Source organism: Saccostrea echinata, unplaced genomic scaffold (genome assembly GCF_033153115.1).
Source record: "Saccostrea echinata isolate AGI-Se365-2 ecotype Australia unplaced genomic scaffold, CSIRO_AGI_Sech_v1 ptg000016l, whole genome shotgun sequence".
Lineage (NCBI taxonomy): Eukaryota > Metazoa > Mollusca > Bivalvia > Ostreida > Ostreidae > Saccostrea > Saccostrea echinata.
In genome coordinates this window covers 25,248,765-25,266,723 of record NW_026889765.1, presented here as the reverse complement: position 1 = coordinate 25,266,723, position 17,959 = coordinate 25,248,765, and the positions used below count along the sequence as shown (strand labels likewise).

Here is a 17,959-nt window from a genome sequence, read left to right as displayed (position 1 = left end):
ATAACAGTAGAGGTATAATAGGTAAACCCTACATCACTATGCAGAGTCAAATATCTCACATATTTATTCATATCATTCAACAGGTATATTAATCAATGTTAATTAAATTGTTTAACATATAAAACAAGGAATATTTATTTATTTTAACATGTTATCATTTCCCTTGATATTGATTTAATAATTAGTTATTTTATTTAAAAAAAACCCTCAGTTAATGGTTTATATATATATATATATATATATATATATATATATATATATATATAAAGTCAAACCTCGTTATCTCGAACTCAGTGGGACCAAGAAAAAACTTTAAAATGCAACTCCTCCTACAGTTTTTTTTTCTTACTTTTTCCAGATAGTAAAGTATACTACGATGCATCTTTTTTAATTTAAGTACAAGCCAGTAGAGCTACGGTCTTACTAGAGACTTATGGTTAAGACATACAGCATTATTCCAGGAAATAAAATGATTTTTTTTAATATAATAGAAAACAAAGAAGAGGAAAGTAGAAGATCTAGGTTCAGATGACGAGGCTTCAGCACCAAAATATAAAGGTTATAAATGTACCTTTCTGTGGAAGCTATTTATAAATAGCAAAGTCTGTATTCTAATATTAATTAAGCTGTCCAGCAAAGTTTGCTTCCATAGGATAAGTTATCTAACATCAAAGCATCAACTTTTTTTTTCATTGGAAATTCCTTGAATTCCTACATTTATCATGCTGTCATTGTATTCCTAATAGTAAAGATCTTTCTAAAATAGCTGGAGGAGGGGGTATACACAGACCTCTTGCAAAAGTCAAAAGGTCAGCTCCCCAGGAAGCTGGTAGTGAATACAGAGCCAAGAAAGCGGGAGGAGACATCAAGAAGACTGGAAGACCAGATCCTTATGCTTATCTTCCTCTGAACTTTCAAGCTCTCAACAAGAGGTAAAAAAAATATAGGAAGACTTTAACATTGTGTGCTCAGAGGTGTGATTAGGGTTTAAAGGGCAGATGGATTAGTAAAATGATTGTTTTATATTTTATTGACTTTTTTTGCTTGTTTATAATGCAAATATCAAATTTCTAAAATCGGAAACTTTCTATGATGTTTAGTATTTTACCTCCTTGATATCGGTTTTAAAAAACTATAAAAATTTTCATCACTGTATAGGACATTCTTATGAAACTTTAAATGAAATATTAAAATCAGTGCAGTTAAACTTATTCATTTTACTTATATTAATATTTTAATTTTTTTTTTCATGATATTTTAGGTCATCTGAGCCAGTCAGATGACCTCTTACTATCTGTTTCCATCCAAAGTTGTGCATTAGCTTTTAAACATTTTAATCTTCTTTAGAACAACTGAACAAATTTCAATTGTGGCATATAGCATCTATCGATGACGGGGAACAAAAATTGCAATATTCATGATCCTTGCCCCCCTGGGGCCTGAGGGGTGGGGCTAAAAGCATCAAACTCAATGGAATCTGAAAAAAAATCTTCTTCTTTACTCCCAGACATCAAGCAGTCAAACTGTAGGCATGATTGTAATAAGCATTGAGCCCTCTACCAAAATTGTGAAATACATGGCCCCAGGGTTGGGGTACGGGTGCTAGGGTGGGGCTCTGTTTAATATGTAGTAAAAATGCATTATTTCTTTAAAAATCTTCTCTGCTCCTGGGCAATAGGCAACAAATTAAATGCAAGGGTGCCTCTTCCATAATTGTGAATTTCATGGCCCCTGGGTCAGAGGTTCTGGTGTTAGGATGGGACTCAACTGATTATATATTGAAAATGCATTAATGCTTCGAAAATCTTCTCCTCTGCTCCTGGGTATTAAGCTTATAACCTAATTGCATGGTTATGATGAGCAAGGGTGCCTCTACCAAAATTGTGAAATGTGTGGCCCCTGGGTCAGAGGTCTTGATGTTAGGGTGGAGCTTTATTGATAATATAGTGAAAATGCATAAATGCTCTGAAATCTTCTCTTCTGCTCCTGGGGATTAAGCAAACAAACTGAATGTAAGGGTTCCTCTTCCAAAATTGTGAATTTTGTGGCCCCTGGGTCAGAGGTTCTAGTGTTAGGACGGGGCTGAATTGATTATGTTGTGAAAATGCATTAATGCTTTAAAGATCTTCTCTGCCTCTCGGTATTAATTGTTTAGCTTATGAACTGAAGCATAATTTGGTGAGAATTTTTACATTTTTTAAAACCTTGACCTTCCCAATAACCTCTGACTTTACTACATGTATTTAGTTTTGTATAAAAGTTTAAGAAACTATTCAAGATGTTGACATCAAACTTAAATAACTAATAGAAATTTTTATATTGCATTGCTAATGAACCCTGGGCAGCTAGGTCATTCATGTCCTATTGACATATTTTTATTTGCTAGTTGTATTTCATACAATGATTGAACAGAATTAAACATGTACTCAACATCAGCATATTTAAATACTTTTATCCCTTTACACCAAAAATCTGACAACTAAGATAAAAATTTGACAACTCAGTAGTTTCCGTCTTTCATAAAGATTTTTTTCTCAGATTTATTCAGAATATATTCTTAAGTAATTATAAATAAGACTTTTTACTGTTTAGTTTCTTGTTAGAGTATTAGAATAAAAAAACTGTCCAATTTGCAAGATATTTTCTGAGAAGGAATACTGTGGAGTATTGAAAATATTTTAAACATATTTTTTTGTTTTTAGGAAAAAAGCGAAAATGGCTGGTCGTTTTACAAACTTGGTGAAGGGAGCAAAGAAAGGTGCTAAAAAGGGATATAAAGGAAAGAAAAAGACTTGATGATTTAATGATTTTAAACATACAGGACAAAGAATGTTAATTGTTTGACTGTTTCCTTGTTCACAAAATGTATTTATAAAATCCTTTTTTTGAAATAATTTTATTAATGACATATTTGTTAATTAGCAAGTATGACAATATTCAAATATAAAGTTTGTGGATTTCATCAAATTTTGAATTGATAAAGATTAATGTCAGTAAAGAATAATCCACGATTTATTAAAAAAAATAATACAATAAATGAATTCTGAAATAGAATATTCATCTTATTATTGAATTACGTGTAAAATAGTCATAATTTTGATTTTGCTAACAATAAAATACGATCTGCACATCTTTTTCAACATAAAAAAAATCACAGCATTATAAAAATTAAATCCAGGTCTGAGTACCCTTCCAATTTTGCTGTATTTTGTCCACCTCTTATCATTTAATTATGCTGTTGCAGCATAAAAATCAATTTTATGCTTTTTGCAATGTTTTACTTGAATATTTGTGTTATTGAGTACCTCTTGAATGACTTCTGTGTTTTAGTACCACCCCTGGCATGCATTTGTATGGAAGAGTGATGATGAGTAAAATACATTATTATAATACAGGGTCTTTTGGAACGCAAAATTAATACTGAATTATCATAACTTAGATGACTTCTTAACGTAAACACCCATCACACTCCGAAGATTTGGAAGAAGAACCCAATAAAAAGAAACTTTGGACCTAAAAACGAATCATTATTTATGTGCATTAATCCCAATGAAAGGTTTTTAGGTATTATTTGCAAGCAAATAACCATGTGCTAATATTGTGCTTCCTTACAATTAGATGCAGGGTTCTAATAAGCTTAAAACATGTCTGAATGTTAGGATTTTACAACACATGGAAATTATGATGTGCTTCATTTTAATGTGAAGCACAACATATAGACTTATCATTTAGACTCGCAATAAGATATCAGTAGGATTACACCTTTACATGTATCTGTGAAATTCCACCATTACATGTATGGGGATATACATAACACCTCTGCAATAATAAGGGTAGGCAGGTATGAAAATCTATTTTAAATTTTCATGTAATTTTTCGAACAAATTTTAAGTTATTCAAGACTAAGTGCATTTCTACACAGTAGATTTTGTATGTACATGTAGTCTATTCCAAGTTTTGTAGCTTTCTGCAAATCATGATATGGTTCCTGTTTAAGCAACTCCTGATAAGACTGTAAAGTCGCATATATGTCTCCCAAAACATGCTGAAAGATTCCTAGTATCTGCCAGGATATGTCTCTGTCGTATAATTTTACAGGTCTCCCATCATTACAGAGCAACAGTCTCTGTAGATCTGTCTGGGACTGTCTATACTTGGAGGTATTACCTAGTCTATAGTGTGATAATACAGAAACATTTCCACTGTTACAGATGGTGATATATGTACTAAAAGATTTGAATTGCAGCGGATTGTTCTAATGTTAATTCTTAAATATACTAGTAGTATATCTGAGGAAGAAGTCTGATTGGCATTGCCCAAGCTCTTTTAATTCTCCTAGACAAAGACAGACCACTTACATATTCCCTATATTTTTATCTGTCTCCAATACTGTAATGCATAACATAAGGCTCTGATAGTCTTCGATGTCAGATTAGTAACAAAGTGCCTCATTGTATCTTCCTGTCCTATAGTAATACAAAGCTAAATACACTGAATGGGAGATGGTCCCTATCCGTGATGACAATTTCAAGATATTGCAAAGCATTCTGTCCCAACAGCACACGTATATATGTTTGAAATATGAGGTATTGTTTATAATCACGAAGGCTGCATGAACAAAGACATCAGCTGTCCAGTATTGTAATGTTAAAAATTGGTACGGTGAAGTGATGAATAAAATAGTGTGTCTAAAGAACTTAAAAAAAAAATATTCTTTCAAAATATAAGAAGAAGAATCTGAACGGAATACTTCAAATAAAGTACAATAATCATTACATACAATATCGGTACAATGTCCTCCACATGAGGGGATCACTAATGACAGATTACTAAGTGATGGCTCAAAGATAGATCTGAGTGTCGGACTGAGGGATATATAGGACACGCCTTGTCTGTAATACTGATCAAGTTGTTCTAGAAGAGATTCACGTGCAACACCGACAATTTTCACAAACATATTGTTCTGAGGAATAAATAATTGGCGAATTTACCACGATCCACACGGAGAATGAGATATTTAAAACGCTTACAAAAACATTCCAGTAAATTGTTCGGATGTCACCTCATATTGCCAACCTGTATTAACCAGAACATTGTAGTCTTCATGAAGTAAGAACACAGCAATGGTTCCTGTACGTTTTTATTGATTACTTCAGTGAGAAATATTTTAAAGAGTCCATAGCATAAAAACTAAATATGATTCATGGTGTACACTAGTTTTTGTTCGGCAAGCGAAAAAGACAATCTCCATTCTAGTTCATTTTCAGTAGTTCCACATTTACTCCCTATAGCCACACAGTGATAACCAACGTTCAAAATATCTTGAAGCACAATTGCAGGAGGCCATTCGTGTCAAAGGCATCTTTTAAAATTAAAATTATATACTGAAGCAAATAAAAATGACTTTGGACCCCCCATCATCCCCCCTTTTTTTATTTGCTTGTCAACAAATTTTCTAGGTTTCAATACGTTTGGGAAGGGAATTTAGGGGGTGGGGTGGGGTTGGTGAAATGTCGTTTATTTGTTAATTGACTATTAATCATGACATGTAATCCCAGTCAGATGAAGGAAACCTGAATCCCCTCCCTATGACTACCGCTAAGCATATATGTTAATGAACATCCAACTTTTCTTTCATTTCTATTTACGTAGCATGCATTCCATGTCCCTCATGACTGCATTTAAGGACATGCAAAATTTGCAACAAAGTAAAAGCATTTTTCTTCTGATTGCAGGGATGGTCAACATCCGACCTGCAACTTTACATAATTACATTAAATAAAAGTACGTATCTGCGAAGTACGAAACTGTTTTCATTGTAAGTTGGGGGTAATCAATATTTCTAATGAATTTCCATGCAATTATGAGGACGCCCACATTTTTACTGACTTTATCAGGTCAAGACCATTAGATTTTCTGAAGTCAGCATAAATTTGCATGTTAGATTAGCCATGTCTTTACTTTAGTGAATCAGCTGAATGAATTGCAATGCATTATGGGCTACAGATTATAGTACGAACACAGTTTACTGAAAATGAACAGCAATTTTAAAGATATACACGCTATATAACTTGCGTCTGATAATCTGAAATTTAGTTATTTTGTTTACCAAATAAAGTTACGAAAATACTGTAAATTAAACCATTAAATATGAACGCATTATTAAGATCTCAAATTAAAATTATTTATTTTCCTGCTAGGAAAGTAATGCCTCTATATTCAAAATCATGAATCATGTGACACCGTTGCTACTTTTAGAACGATAAACAAAAATGTCGCCAATTGCAAAAAAAAAAACGAGGTAGGCCGTTTGGTATACAAATAACTTTTGAAATGGATGGCACACCTTTAAAACAACTAGACTTAGTATTAACCATCTATTCTGTAATGACAGATATTGACCTTTTATTCATAATTGTAGTCAAAATGCAACGTACCTCGTCATCTATGATTTCCCGCGGACATACGTGTCTATCTACTGTTTACGCACTTCCTTCATCAATATTCAAGGCTGAATCCTCAATTGCAGATCTTTCTTACTTGTTTTATAATTACAACGATCTATTTAGTAAATCTTTGTGGAAAGTATTATTTTTTATTACACATCATGTTTCTCGATCAAATCATTTTGTTTCACTTAAAAAATCGCATTTATATAGCGTGTATATCTTTAATTGTCCCTTGGAAACTCATTTTCCATTCTTTTTCGATATTTATGAAATAGATATTCAAAATGGTATATAATCTTTCAATTCTTTGCAATTGCTCATATTTACATTTGGGTTATCAAGCTTTATATGAACTTGTTTAAATATCGGCATCAATTATTGTTCAAAGAGACGTTCGTGCTATTCTGTAGAATTTTCACGTGGTTTTAGAGAGCAAAGGAAAAAAAAAAGCATCAGTTGATAGAATGTGCCTTGATGTGTTTTTTACTGTAATTAACAGAATGCTTATTCGCATGCGTCAAAGAATTTATAGGGTATTCGATGCAACTCTACCATATTTAATGTGAGCATGGACCATTGTCTTTGCATATAAACTTTCAATTTCAGCCATCTAAAGTGAAAAAGTTGTGCAGTTTTACCGGTTACCAAGTAAATATTATGCACCATAACATGCACTATAACGACGAAAACCACATGTAGCTGAAATCGTAAACAAGTAGTAGACCAAATGCTTAACAGTAGTTGTATATTTGCATAATTTGTGTCAAAGGGAGATTAATAGACAAACATGCGCTCATGGTTTAAAATAGAAAAACCTGCTTCTTCTTGCATTTGTTTTCTCTGTTGTAACCTAGGGTTGTGATATGTTGAATATTACGAGTAATTCACCTCAGGTAACTGTGAATACTAAATTCTATCACGTGACGAGTAAGGTAAAAATGTAAATAATATGTGCTAAATAGGACAATGTGTTCGAACAGTCACGTTAAATTATCAGGCATTGATTTAAAATCTCATGTACTTACATGTACATGGATGAAGTCATATTGTTCAAACCATTGTGATTAGTGTACTTGTGCCATATAAAATAGAGAGGGAGATGGTGAAAGAGTGATCACGTATTTTAAAAACATGACATTGTTATTTATTCTAGTCTAATTTGAAACCCATTCTGACAATGTTAGCTCCACCTCTCATGCATATTTTTATCAATCTAATGTTCAATCAAGGCCAGGTAAGCGAAAATCCTCTTTATTTGGAAAGCAGGACGAAAAACATAGAATTAGTTAACTATATCGCAGTCTAAATTCGTTTTAACATTTGCATTTTGTTCTAAATTGACAAGGTTCTTTAATAGATAAAAAAAAATGAAGTTAGATCATTCTTTTTTTTACTATGAAAGATAACTATGAATTATTTTTATATCAAATAAAATAAATGTTTACGTAACAGAATATTTACATTAAAGATTATGCAATTAAAGTTCTAAGCAAGTAATTATTTTTATGCTTATTATAGAGTATACACATGTTTTTGCTCCTCTGCACAAACACAAGTATAAAATAAATTGGTATTTTAAACCTTTTCAAATATTTCTAATTTTCAGAATGTTGTAGTAAATATGCTATAAGGACATTTTTAAATGTGAAAAGAATTTTAAATGATGTTATAAAAAGTGATTATCATCGATTAAATTCAACACAAATAATCTGTTGCAGATTAATAAGGATACAATGAAACATCTGAGTGACACAACTGAGTATATAACGGTAACTCTATTTAATTAGCGCTAGCTCATAGTACATTAACTATATTTTATCGGTTTTGATTTCAAAAGACGATGCTGCCATGGCTACTAAAAGTAGGAATTCCTTCAAATTCTTTCAAAACACTACTCCTGCTACAGTTTTTTGTCAAATTTCAATTGCATTGACAAATATTTTTTTATTTGAAATTCATGAATTAATTTTCTGATTTCAATTCATTGATCACACTTTCATTGTATTCCTAATAGCAAAAATCTTTATATTTTAACTAGAGGACGGGGTATACACAGACCTCTTGCAAAAGTCAAATGGTTAGCTCTCCAGGAAGCTGGTAGTGAATACAGAGCCAAGAAAGCGGGAGGAGACATCAAGAAGACTGGAAAACTAGATGCCAATCTTCCTCTGAACTTTCAAGCTCTCAACAAAAGGTAAAAAAAGAAAACTTTTGCATTGTGTGCTCAGAGGTGTGATCAGTGTTTCAAGGGCAGATAATTAAAAAAAATGGATGCATGATTTATACTATATTTTTTGACTTATTTTGTTGTATATAATGAAAATATCATTTTTTTTTTAAAATATGTAGAAATTGTAAACTTTCTATGATATTCAGAATTTTGCCTTTTTCCCATCACCGTTAAAAATCTATCCATTTTTTCATCACTTTATACATGTTATAGGACATTCTTACGAACTTTGAATGATAAATTAAAAGCCAACTATCCCTTTTACAAAAAAACCTGATAACTAACATAAAAATATAACAACTCTGTTAATCCCTTGTTTTATTAAGATATTAAGAGTCATTCTCTGTAATGACTTGAACTTTTATATAGGAGCTGTGGCACGCATAGTCTCAGAATTTCTCCAAATTCTTTATGATAAAAGTCTTTGATACCGTAAACTCAAATCAGGCAAAAATTGGTTGCTATGTGTCATGGTTACCATAGCAACATGTCCTGAACTTTGAAAAATGGCATTTTTCAACATGTTCAGAGTCCCACAGTTAACGATTGCAGCAAAGCAAACAAGTGGCAATGACTGTTTCTGAAAGTTGAAGGCCTGGTGTCTTAAATGCATGATAGACATGATTGGTAAATCAACTATAACATACGTTACTATGGAAACAAAATATTCCAAAATAATAATTTTGTTTATTTAATTTCATAAAGTCATACACTTAAGAATAAAAACAATTATAGGTTGAAATGCAAGCAAACAACAGGCAAGAGATCCTTGTAACATATACCAAGGACGAAATATGATATTTTTTATAGGTTGGCAATGGTTGCCATGGTTTTAATACCATGAAGGAATTTAAAGTTTACTCTCTTAGTGTTTTAATCTTATTCTATTTTTTTAAAAAGCATATTTCTATATAACTGATGATCGTTTTTTAAAGGCGTTGGTGTGACCCTAATTTTCACATTTCAAAAAATTCAATTTCAATTCTTTAAATAGTGCGTTGCTATGGAAATAAGGCGAAAAAACATGCATAAAAATCTGAAAAATACTCTGTTTCCTTGGATACGTACCTTTGTATATAGATTCCCAAAACTTTAATGATTGATATATGTGAACAACTAACCTGACTTTCAATTTTGACTACCACCCAGTCTCTAACTGGATGCAAAAAACTGGCACATAGGGTCTAACATTGACATAAAATTAACAAAATCGAACATTTTCTCTTCTTGGTAGCCATAGCAACAGTGTTGTATTTTTCAACAAACTTTATCAATATACGATATTCAACTTTAGTTTTACCAGATAAGTACTATTCAAGGTGAGTCAAATAATATGTTTCTTGATTAAAAGGTTAGTAAATTCCTAAAGCAGCAAAAAAATATCACTTTAAACAACTAGTATGTTGTTTCCATGGTTACACTGCAAAGTAACAATTAATCCCAATTTTTCTTATGTTGTCGGTGTTGCAACGTCCTTAAGATGTATATGTGCCAGTCATGAATTTTATTGTTTTTTCTCAAGATAGTAGCATTAACTCAATCATAGCAACAGATTTTGCATGGTGAGACTGTGTTACCATGGCAACCATGGAAGTTATTTTTAGAATAATATTGCCAATACCTAATTACATAAGGTCAAATATTTTTCATTGTTTTTCTAAGGTTGTTGATTGAGTTTGACCATGTAACATCTATCATTTGTGAACATTGAGCGTTTTTCAGCATTTTTCAGCATCTAAAATGTATGTCAAATGTACTCATGGTTACCACTTACTTAGAGATAAATTCTAAATAGTTTCTTTATAGCATAAGTGGCAACAAGGTGTCATGTTTTTGGGAGAATGGTTTGTTTGTTTTTCTTAGTCTTTATTAAGGCTTAATAAAGATTTGAAATAGCTGGAAATCTCAATTTTTTCAACTTTTCTGGCTGTTACCATGGCAACCAAGACACATAGCAACGAAATTTTATTTGATATATGTTTCTGGTGTCAAGTTGTAATAATGGGCAAAGTTTCATCAAAATCGGTGACCATGCGTGGCAAAGAAGTTTAAGTGGTTACAGAGAATCGCTATTAATTTTTATCTCAAAAGTATTCAGGATGCATTCTTAAGTAATAAAAAATAATATTTTTTGGCACCCTGTTGTTGCTTTCACTTGTCAGAGAATTGTAAATTTTTTGTTTAATTCATACGAAATTGGTGGATTGTTTCCTTGTTTACAATTGCTTTTATAATTCTCTAATTGAAATAATTTAATTACATATTTTTAAATAAACATATACAATGTATGTCAAAATTGAAATACAAAGCTTGTGGATTTCAGCAATTTTTTTAATTGATAAAGAGTAATGTCGGTGAAGAACGTGCATTATGAAATCCACAATTTACCAAAAAGTATTAATGCTAAAAAATAAATGCTGAAATGGAATAATGAATTGCAATTTTTTTTTTTTTTTTTTTTTTAAATTTATTTCCCAGATCCCACTTATTAACAATTATATATATATATATATATATATATATATATATATATATATATATATATATATATATATATATATATATATATATATATATATATATATATATATATATACTAATAAGTTGGCAGCTGCCAGGGATGGGGCCCTGACTAAGCTCCATTACAAGTATAACATTGTAATTATATGTACATGTTGAATTTTCTTGATTTGAAATTAGCATTTCGTAGAATGCTTAGATAATATGTGCAAACAAAGTAATAAATATAATTATACAATTTTAAACGAACAAATACTGTATAGCTGTCAGGAAAATCATCGGTATTTTACATTACATATGTAAACAATATATATTTACGATGTATAGAAGGGAGGTAAATCTATCACCATCTCAGAGTCTCTAACTTTTCCCTTTCTTCTTACGTACGTCCCGAGGGCCTGGTCCCCCTCAAAGACATAAACATCTACATTTTTCTTAATAATTTTTTTGAAAAATAAGGAATAATTTGTATTTCCCACAGCATGTAAAATTTCAGAATACTTTAAAATACAAGATTTTAAATTAAGTAATATTCCTTCAGCTGTTTCATCAACATTTTCTAATCGACAATACATTTTATATTTATATATCTTAAAAGCCATAAAAGACAACAGTAAATTATATATGACAGTGGTTTCATTTCTAACATTGTAAAAACCAAAAATTATGTGTTTCCATTTTACATCAAAACCTAGAAAATCACTCACTCTATTCCATAAAAGCTGCACATTTGCACACTCAAAAATTAGGTGCTTTGAATTTTCTACAACTTCGCTACATATTTTACATACGTAATTAGAGTTTTTGTTTATCTTGCTTACAAAATAATTATTTGATAGTATATTATTTATTAGCTTATAGTTAAATTCCGCGATTTGTTCATCTTTCATTAACTCTATCTTATTTATATAGATTTTTTCCCAGTCGCTTTTAAGTATATTAAACTCTTTATTATATTTTGCTTGCACAACTGGAACTTGAAATTTGCTCTTTAAAAATTCATTATAAAAGAATTTTGTTGAATATTTATTAAAGCATGGGGTATTTAATGACATTTCCTTATAATGTTGACACACATTGAAATCATATTTTTCTTCATATTTCTTGAAAATTGATTTTATTATTCTATATTCACATAACCAATTACTCTTATTGATTAATATCCCTGCCATTTCATCTGGTGATTTTAAAGTCCCATTTTCGGAAAATATGTCTTTAACAAACAATATACTGCTCTTAAGCCAATTTTTTAAAGAAAATTGTTTTTCCTTTATATGAATATCTTAGATTTGACCATATCGGTTGTTTAAGAAAATTTTCAATATTGAGGTTGTCTTGTATATGTTTGCATGCGTTGAAGCAGGTGAATACTTGTTTATAGAATAAAGGCATATTTTGTATTATTTCGTAATTTTCTATTTTATTTTCCGTTGTATTTATCACATAATCGATATCTATATTTATTGGAATACAGTAACTATTTACGTAACTCTTTATGCAGTGATCCGTTTCTTTCAATCTACGAACCCATGTGGCTTTTAGTGCTCTAAACTTAGATTAAAGATCAGTTATCCCTAAACCACCATCCTTAACATGGCCAACCATTGTGTTCCTTTTGATCCGATCAGTTTTATTCCATATAAAATTGAATATAAGTCTATTAATGTTTTTAATATAACTTCCATTGGGTGTTTCCAAAACACTTGCTATGTAAATGAGTTTTGCTAGCGCTAAAGAGTTTATTATAGTACATTTCCCAAATATTGTTAATTTTCTTCTCTTCCAAGATTCAAATAGAGTCTCTATTTCATGATAGACTTTCATCCAGTTCTTATTATAACATTCAATTTTATCATGACCTATATAAATACCTAGACACTTTACTGCCTCGTTTGTTACTGTAATGCCCTCTATTTCTCTAAAAAGATTTTTTAAAGGACCAAGAAGAATGCATTCAGTTTTATTAATGTTTATTTTAGAACCTGCATGGATGCAGAAATTGTTTATAGTTTCCAAAGCTTGTTTCAAAGATTCAATATTTTTTAATGTCAGTGTCATATCGTCAGCATGCTGTAAATTTTTTACTTCTTTTCCCATGTAATCAGCTTGAAAACCTTCTATACTTTCATTCTCTTTAATCTTAATAGACAAAATTTCCGCAACAAAAAGATACAAAATGGCTGATATTGGACAGCCTTGTCTAATTCCTCTTTTCATTTTACATGTTTTTGAAATCCATCCATTATTCTTTAGTCTAAAGATAGGGCTGTAATACAGGGTTTTTATCCACTTTAAGAAATTCGGACCGAAATTAAATTTTTCTAAAGTTTCGAATAAAAAATTCCATTCGACTGAGTCGAAGGCTTTTTCAAAGTCTAAAAATAATAAAATTCCTTCTTTGTTATAGCTTTCACAATAATCAAAAAAATCTCGTATAAAGCGGGCATTCAATCCTATAAATCGGCCTTTTATATACGCTGTTTGTTCATATCCTATTTGCTTGTAAATAATCTTCTGTAATCTACGTGCAAAAATAAAGGCTATAATTTTGTAATCTGTGTTAGTAAGACTAATTGGTCTATAGTTTTTTAAAAGATATTTTTCCCCTTTTTTGTGTATTAGGGAAATAACTGCGAGTCTTTGAGAAAAAGTCATTTCTTCATTCAAGAAAAGTTCCTTTAACATTTCATAAAATAAAGGGGATAATTGATTCCAAAAACATTGATAAAATTCGCTTGGTATTCCATCTAGTCCAGGGGCTTTATTTGATTTCATATTCATAACTGTTTCTTTACATTCAGATATTGAGGGGAAAACATCACATATGTCTCTATCCTTGTTAGAAAGTTTATTTACATTACAACCGTCTAAATATAGGTCAATATCATCGCTCGGCACTAATTTTGAAGTATAAAGATTTTCATAAAAATCACACATTGCACCAAGTATATCGTCATCATCGCTGAGAACATCTTTATCGTTTAAAATTTCTTGGATGACATTGTTTGTTTGGTGTTTCTTTTCTAAACTTAGAAAATATTTGGTATTTTTTTCACCATCACTAACCCATTTTGCCCGTGATCGGATTTGTGCCCCTCGAGCTTTTTTATAGGTTTTTTGACGTTTAATTGAAAAAGATATTGAAAAATCCTTGATCGACCTTTTCAAGGACTCCCACTTATCAATAGGCGTGCCTTCTCTTTTACTTATATCTTTGATCAGTTCATTAACTTGTGATTTATATTCATTACACTCTAAAAGTGAAGTATTAAGTTTCCAGTATCCCCTTCCTCGCTCGTTATTATGGATTGAAAAATCAAATTTTAATATTCTATGATCTGACATTCTGGTGCCGTTATTATGAGTACCAGGAATTCTACGGAGACAAAGTTGTTTTATTTTCATCAACAGAGTTGAACTAATAAAAATATAATCTATGCGACTCTTGGGGACGTTGTTTGCATCACACCATGTGTATCCATTAAGATTTACATATTTATCCTTCCACAAATCTGTCAATTCCATATGTTGAAGAATTTCTTTTAAAACCTTTGAACTTTTATCATTATTAATTCCGTCCATGTGACAATTAAAGTCTCCACATAAAATAATATTACTTGCATTGGTTGAATTATTTATAATAAATCTTTTCATACCTTTAAAAAAATCAACCCTGGATGTTTCTTTGTTTGGCGCATAAATGTTTATCAAACTATAGGTGATATCACCAATATTAATATTAACCATTAGTTTTCTGCCATCACTGCTCCTATGTATACTATTTATATCCACATCTATCCCTTTTCTAAATAAAATAGACACCCCTCTGCTAAATGCAGAGTCAGAGAAGCAATGTATAGACTTTCCATTCCAAGCACAATCATATTGAAAAACATTTTTTTCAACAAAATGTGTTTCTTGAATTAAAATGACATCAATTTTTGTATCATAAATCCAACTATAAAATTTATCTCTTTTTTCTTTAGAATTTAAACCTCTTGTATTTATTGAAATAAATATTAAGGAAGCCATTTCAAGTGTTTTAAGATAAAATTCTGTAATTAAGTATAAGTATACCTGTAAGAGTTGATCCAAAGAAGTGTTCACTCTCAAGTCCTTTATTGGGAAAGCAGTAGATATGAAAGTCCCACACTGAAAATATTTCCATATAATTTTAACTGTCACTGTGTGTCTGACTTTGGGACTTTTTTTGTGATTTTTTGCGAGATCCAGAGTTGTCGCGCTTTTCTGGGGCTCTAAGCTCTGATAGCATACAGGATATATCGAGCTGAGATGAGTTTTTTGTCGTGCGCGTTGTAGAACTAGAACGCTGGGAATTACGTACTTTGTGTCTAGAATGGGATACAAGGACGTTTCCGAGGATTTCCCCTAATTTATTTTGGTCTGGCCATGCTGAGGGGAATGTGTGGATGGTTCCGTCTTTGTCCAATCCGGATGCCCAATAATCATCATAGATTGCTTCAACGAAGATTGTCGACTTTTTTTCTTTACGAAGAGCCTCGCGAAAATCTGACACTTGATCAAATTTAGCCTCGATTATTTCGGTCATCAGAGCAACTTTATTAGATTCGAAGCTGTCAGAGGGCGAAATCATCTTACCAATCCGTTTTGCATCAAGAGCAGAAGACGCAGACTGGATAGCGTTGGCCCTGGGTATATCTCCGCTTCTTATAGCCTTCACATATTGAAAAGCGTGTTCAGATGATTTGTGTTGAACACCGAAAGCCTTAATTTCGCAAGGATAGAAGTTCGACAGTATATCTGAAGCTCCTGCAAACGAGACAACTTTGGGCAAAGGCTCTGTGTACTGGTCACATATCTCATCTCCCGAGGAATGTCCTTCCTTCTTGCAGGCTTTACATCTAGGTTGGTTAGGACAGTCTCGCTTATAGTGGGAAATTTCCCAGCAATTTGTACATTGTGGAGTACGCTTATTAGAAGGCTGTCCGTAGTGGTAGATGGAACACTGCAAGCCAGCACATCTACATGTTCGGGGTAGAAATTTGCCTTCAGGGAGCGCTCTAACATATATAAAGCGATTTCCATTCAAGATCTCGGTCATTTTCCTTGTTTCAGGATGTCTTATTTTTTCAAACTTCAAGTCACTTGTGAAATTAAGATCAAATTGGTTTAACATTTTCATAATTTCATCATCATCTACTGAGAGCGGGACACCTTTGACAGTTATCTTTAATACCTGTTTAGATGGATCTTTGATTCCTGCGGAGAAAGGGTTGTTGTCAAAAACATTAATGTGTTTGTTTCTTACATCAAGACCTTCTTGAAGAAGTTTTGATCTGCTCTCTAAGGATTTGACATAAACCCGCCAAAGATCCCTGTCTTTTTGAACACACAGAATATCTGACACAATTTTGCTAGCTTCAACAGATAATTCATAATCTGATATTCGGTCAACGCCTTTCGTTACATTCACTTGGAGTTCCTTGTCTTTGAAATAAATAGGCTTAAGTAGCTCCATGTTTTTCACAGTTAAAGAAATAACGGTCAGGCCTTAGGGCTAGATTGGGCTAGTTAAAGGACCGTTAAGCCGTACACATGAGTGACCGTTCAGTAGGATAGCTATCGAATGTTCAATGTAATAACTGATCACTACTCACAAGGTACTCACAGGTTAAAGAACCAAACATTCATTTAAATAAATCCATCAAAATCACGAACATCAAAGAAAAAAATATATATACAAAAGCGTAGGAAGCATAGGAAAAGTGTAGGAATAAAAATTCACCACAAAACTGTCTAAACTTCCCAAAACAGCCAAAACACACGGAGCGTCGACAAAACACGTCCTCTCGGCTCAGTGTCACGTGGCAAAAAAAAAAAAAAAAAAAAAAAAAAAGAATTGCAATTTATTCGAATTGAATTACAATAAAATAATTTTGATATTGCTAACAATAAAATACGGGTTGCAATGTCCTTTTAATATTAAAATCAGAACAAAACAAAAAATAAAATTCAGTCCTGCCTACCCTTCCGCTTTTGGCGTATTTTCCCCGTTTTATCAATTATGCTTTCATGCCATAAAAGCATATTTTACTTTTTTTTTAATATAATGCATGAATTATTATGTCAATTATAAATGAGATTACTTCTCAACCTAAATATGCATCGCATTCTAAAGACTTCGAAGAATATCACGATAAAAAGACACATTTAGACTATATATATATATATATATATATATATATATATATATATATATATATATATATATATATATATATATATATATATATATATATATATATATATATATATATATATATATATATATAAATTGTCAATTTTTCGGGACGACCTGTCCCTTCCTCAGGACATCAGGACAAAGAAAAAAGTTAAGAAGTCATAAAAACAAAGGAAATAAAGAAACAAAAACAACTAGCACTACTACTACACTACCAAACACTAAATATTTACGGTATATAAATGTTTAATTTGAAGTTTATAAACAGTTGTGAACAAAGAAATCCGGAGTGCTATGAACTGCGTCCGGTCTATCGGGTTTACTCTGGTGAAGTGCGATTTACATAATTGAACGAATTAATTATCGCTAATTAATTACGACCAAGCAGTAAATCGTACATTGTCTTATTCTCTCAAACCAGTGTAACTATACATGATAAACAGAAATTAAAGATTATATGGAAGGGCAATTTTAAAATATGAATTTGGATATATTATAAATTTGGAAATCTGATAAAAGAAATAAACAAAAATGTAA

General features: G+C 31.3%; 1 protein-coding gene across 3 annotated transcripts in view; it reads left to right on the top strand.

The window, feature by feature from the left end:
* Positions 1-2,960, top strand: part of LOC133188593 (RRP12-like protein) — a 387,635-nt gene extending 384,675 nt beyond the window's left edge. The window contains exons 31-33 of one of the 3 annotated variants that reach the window (XM_061324075.1): positions 492-558; positions 767-932; positions 2,703-2,960. In XM_061324075.1, the coding sequence (XP_061180059.1) occupies positions 492-558; positions 767-932; positions 2,703-2,796 (327 nt within the window). In that variant the 3' untranslated portion in view covers positions 2,797-2,960. The remainder of the gene's footprint in view (positions 1-491; positions 559-766; positions 933-2,702) is intronic. The other 2 variants (XM_061324076.1, XM_061324078.1) reach the window with 2 other exon arrangements.
* The last annotated feature ends 14,999 nt before the right edge of the window (positions 2,961-17,959 follow it).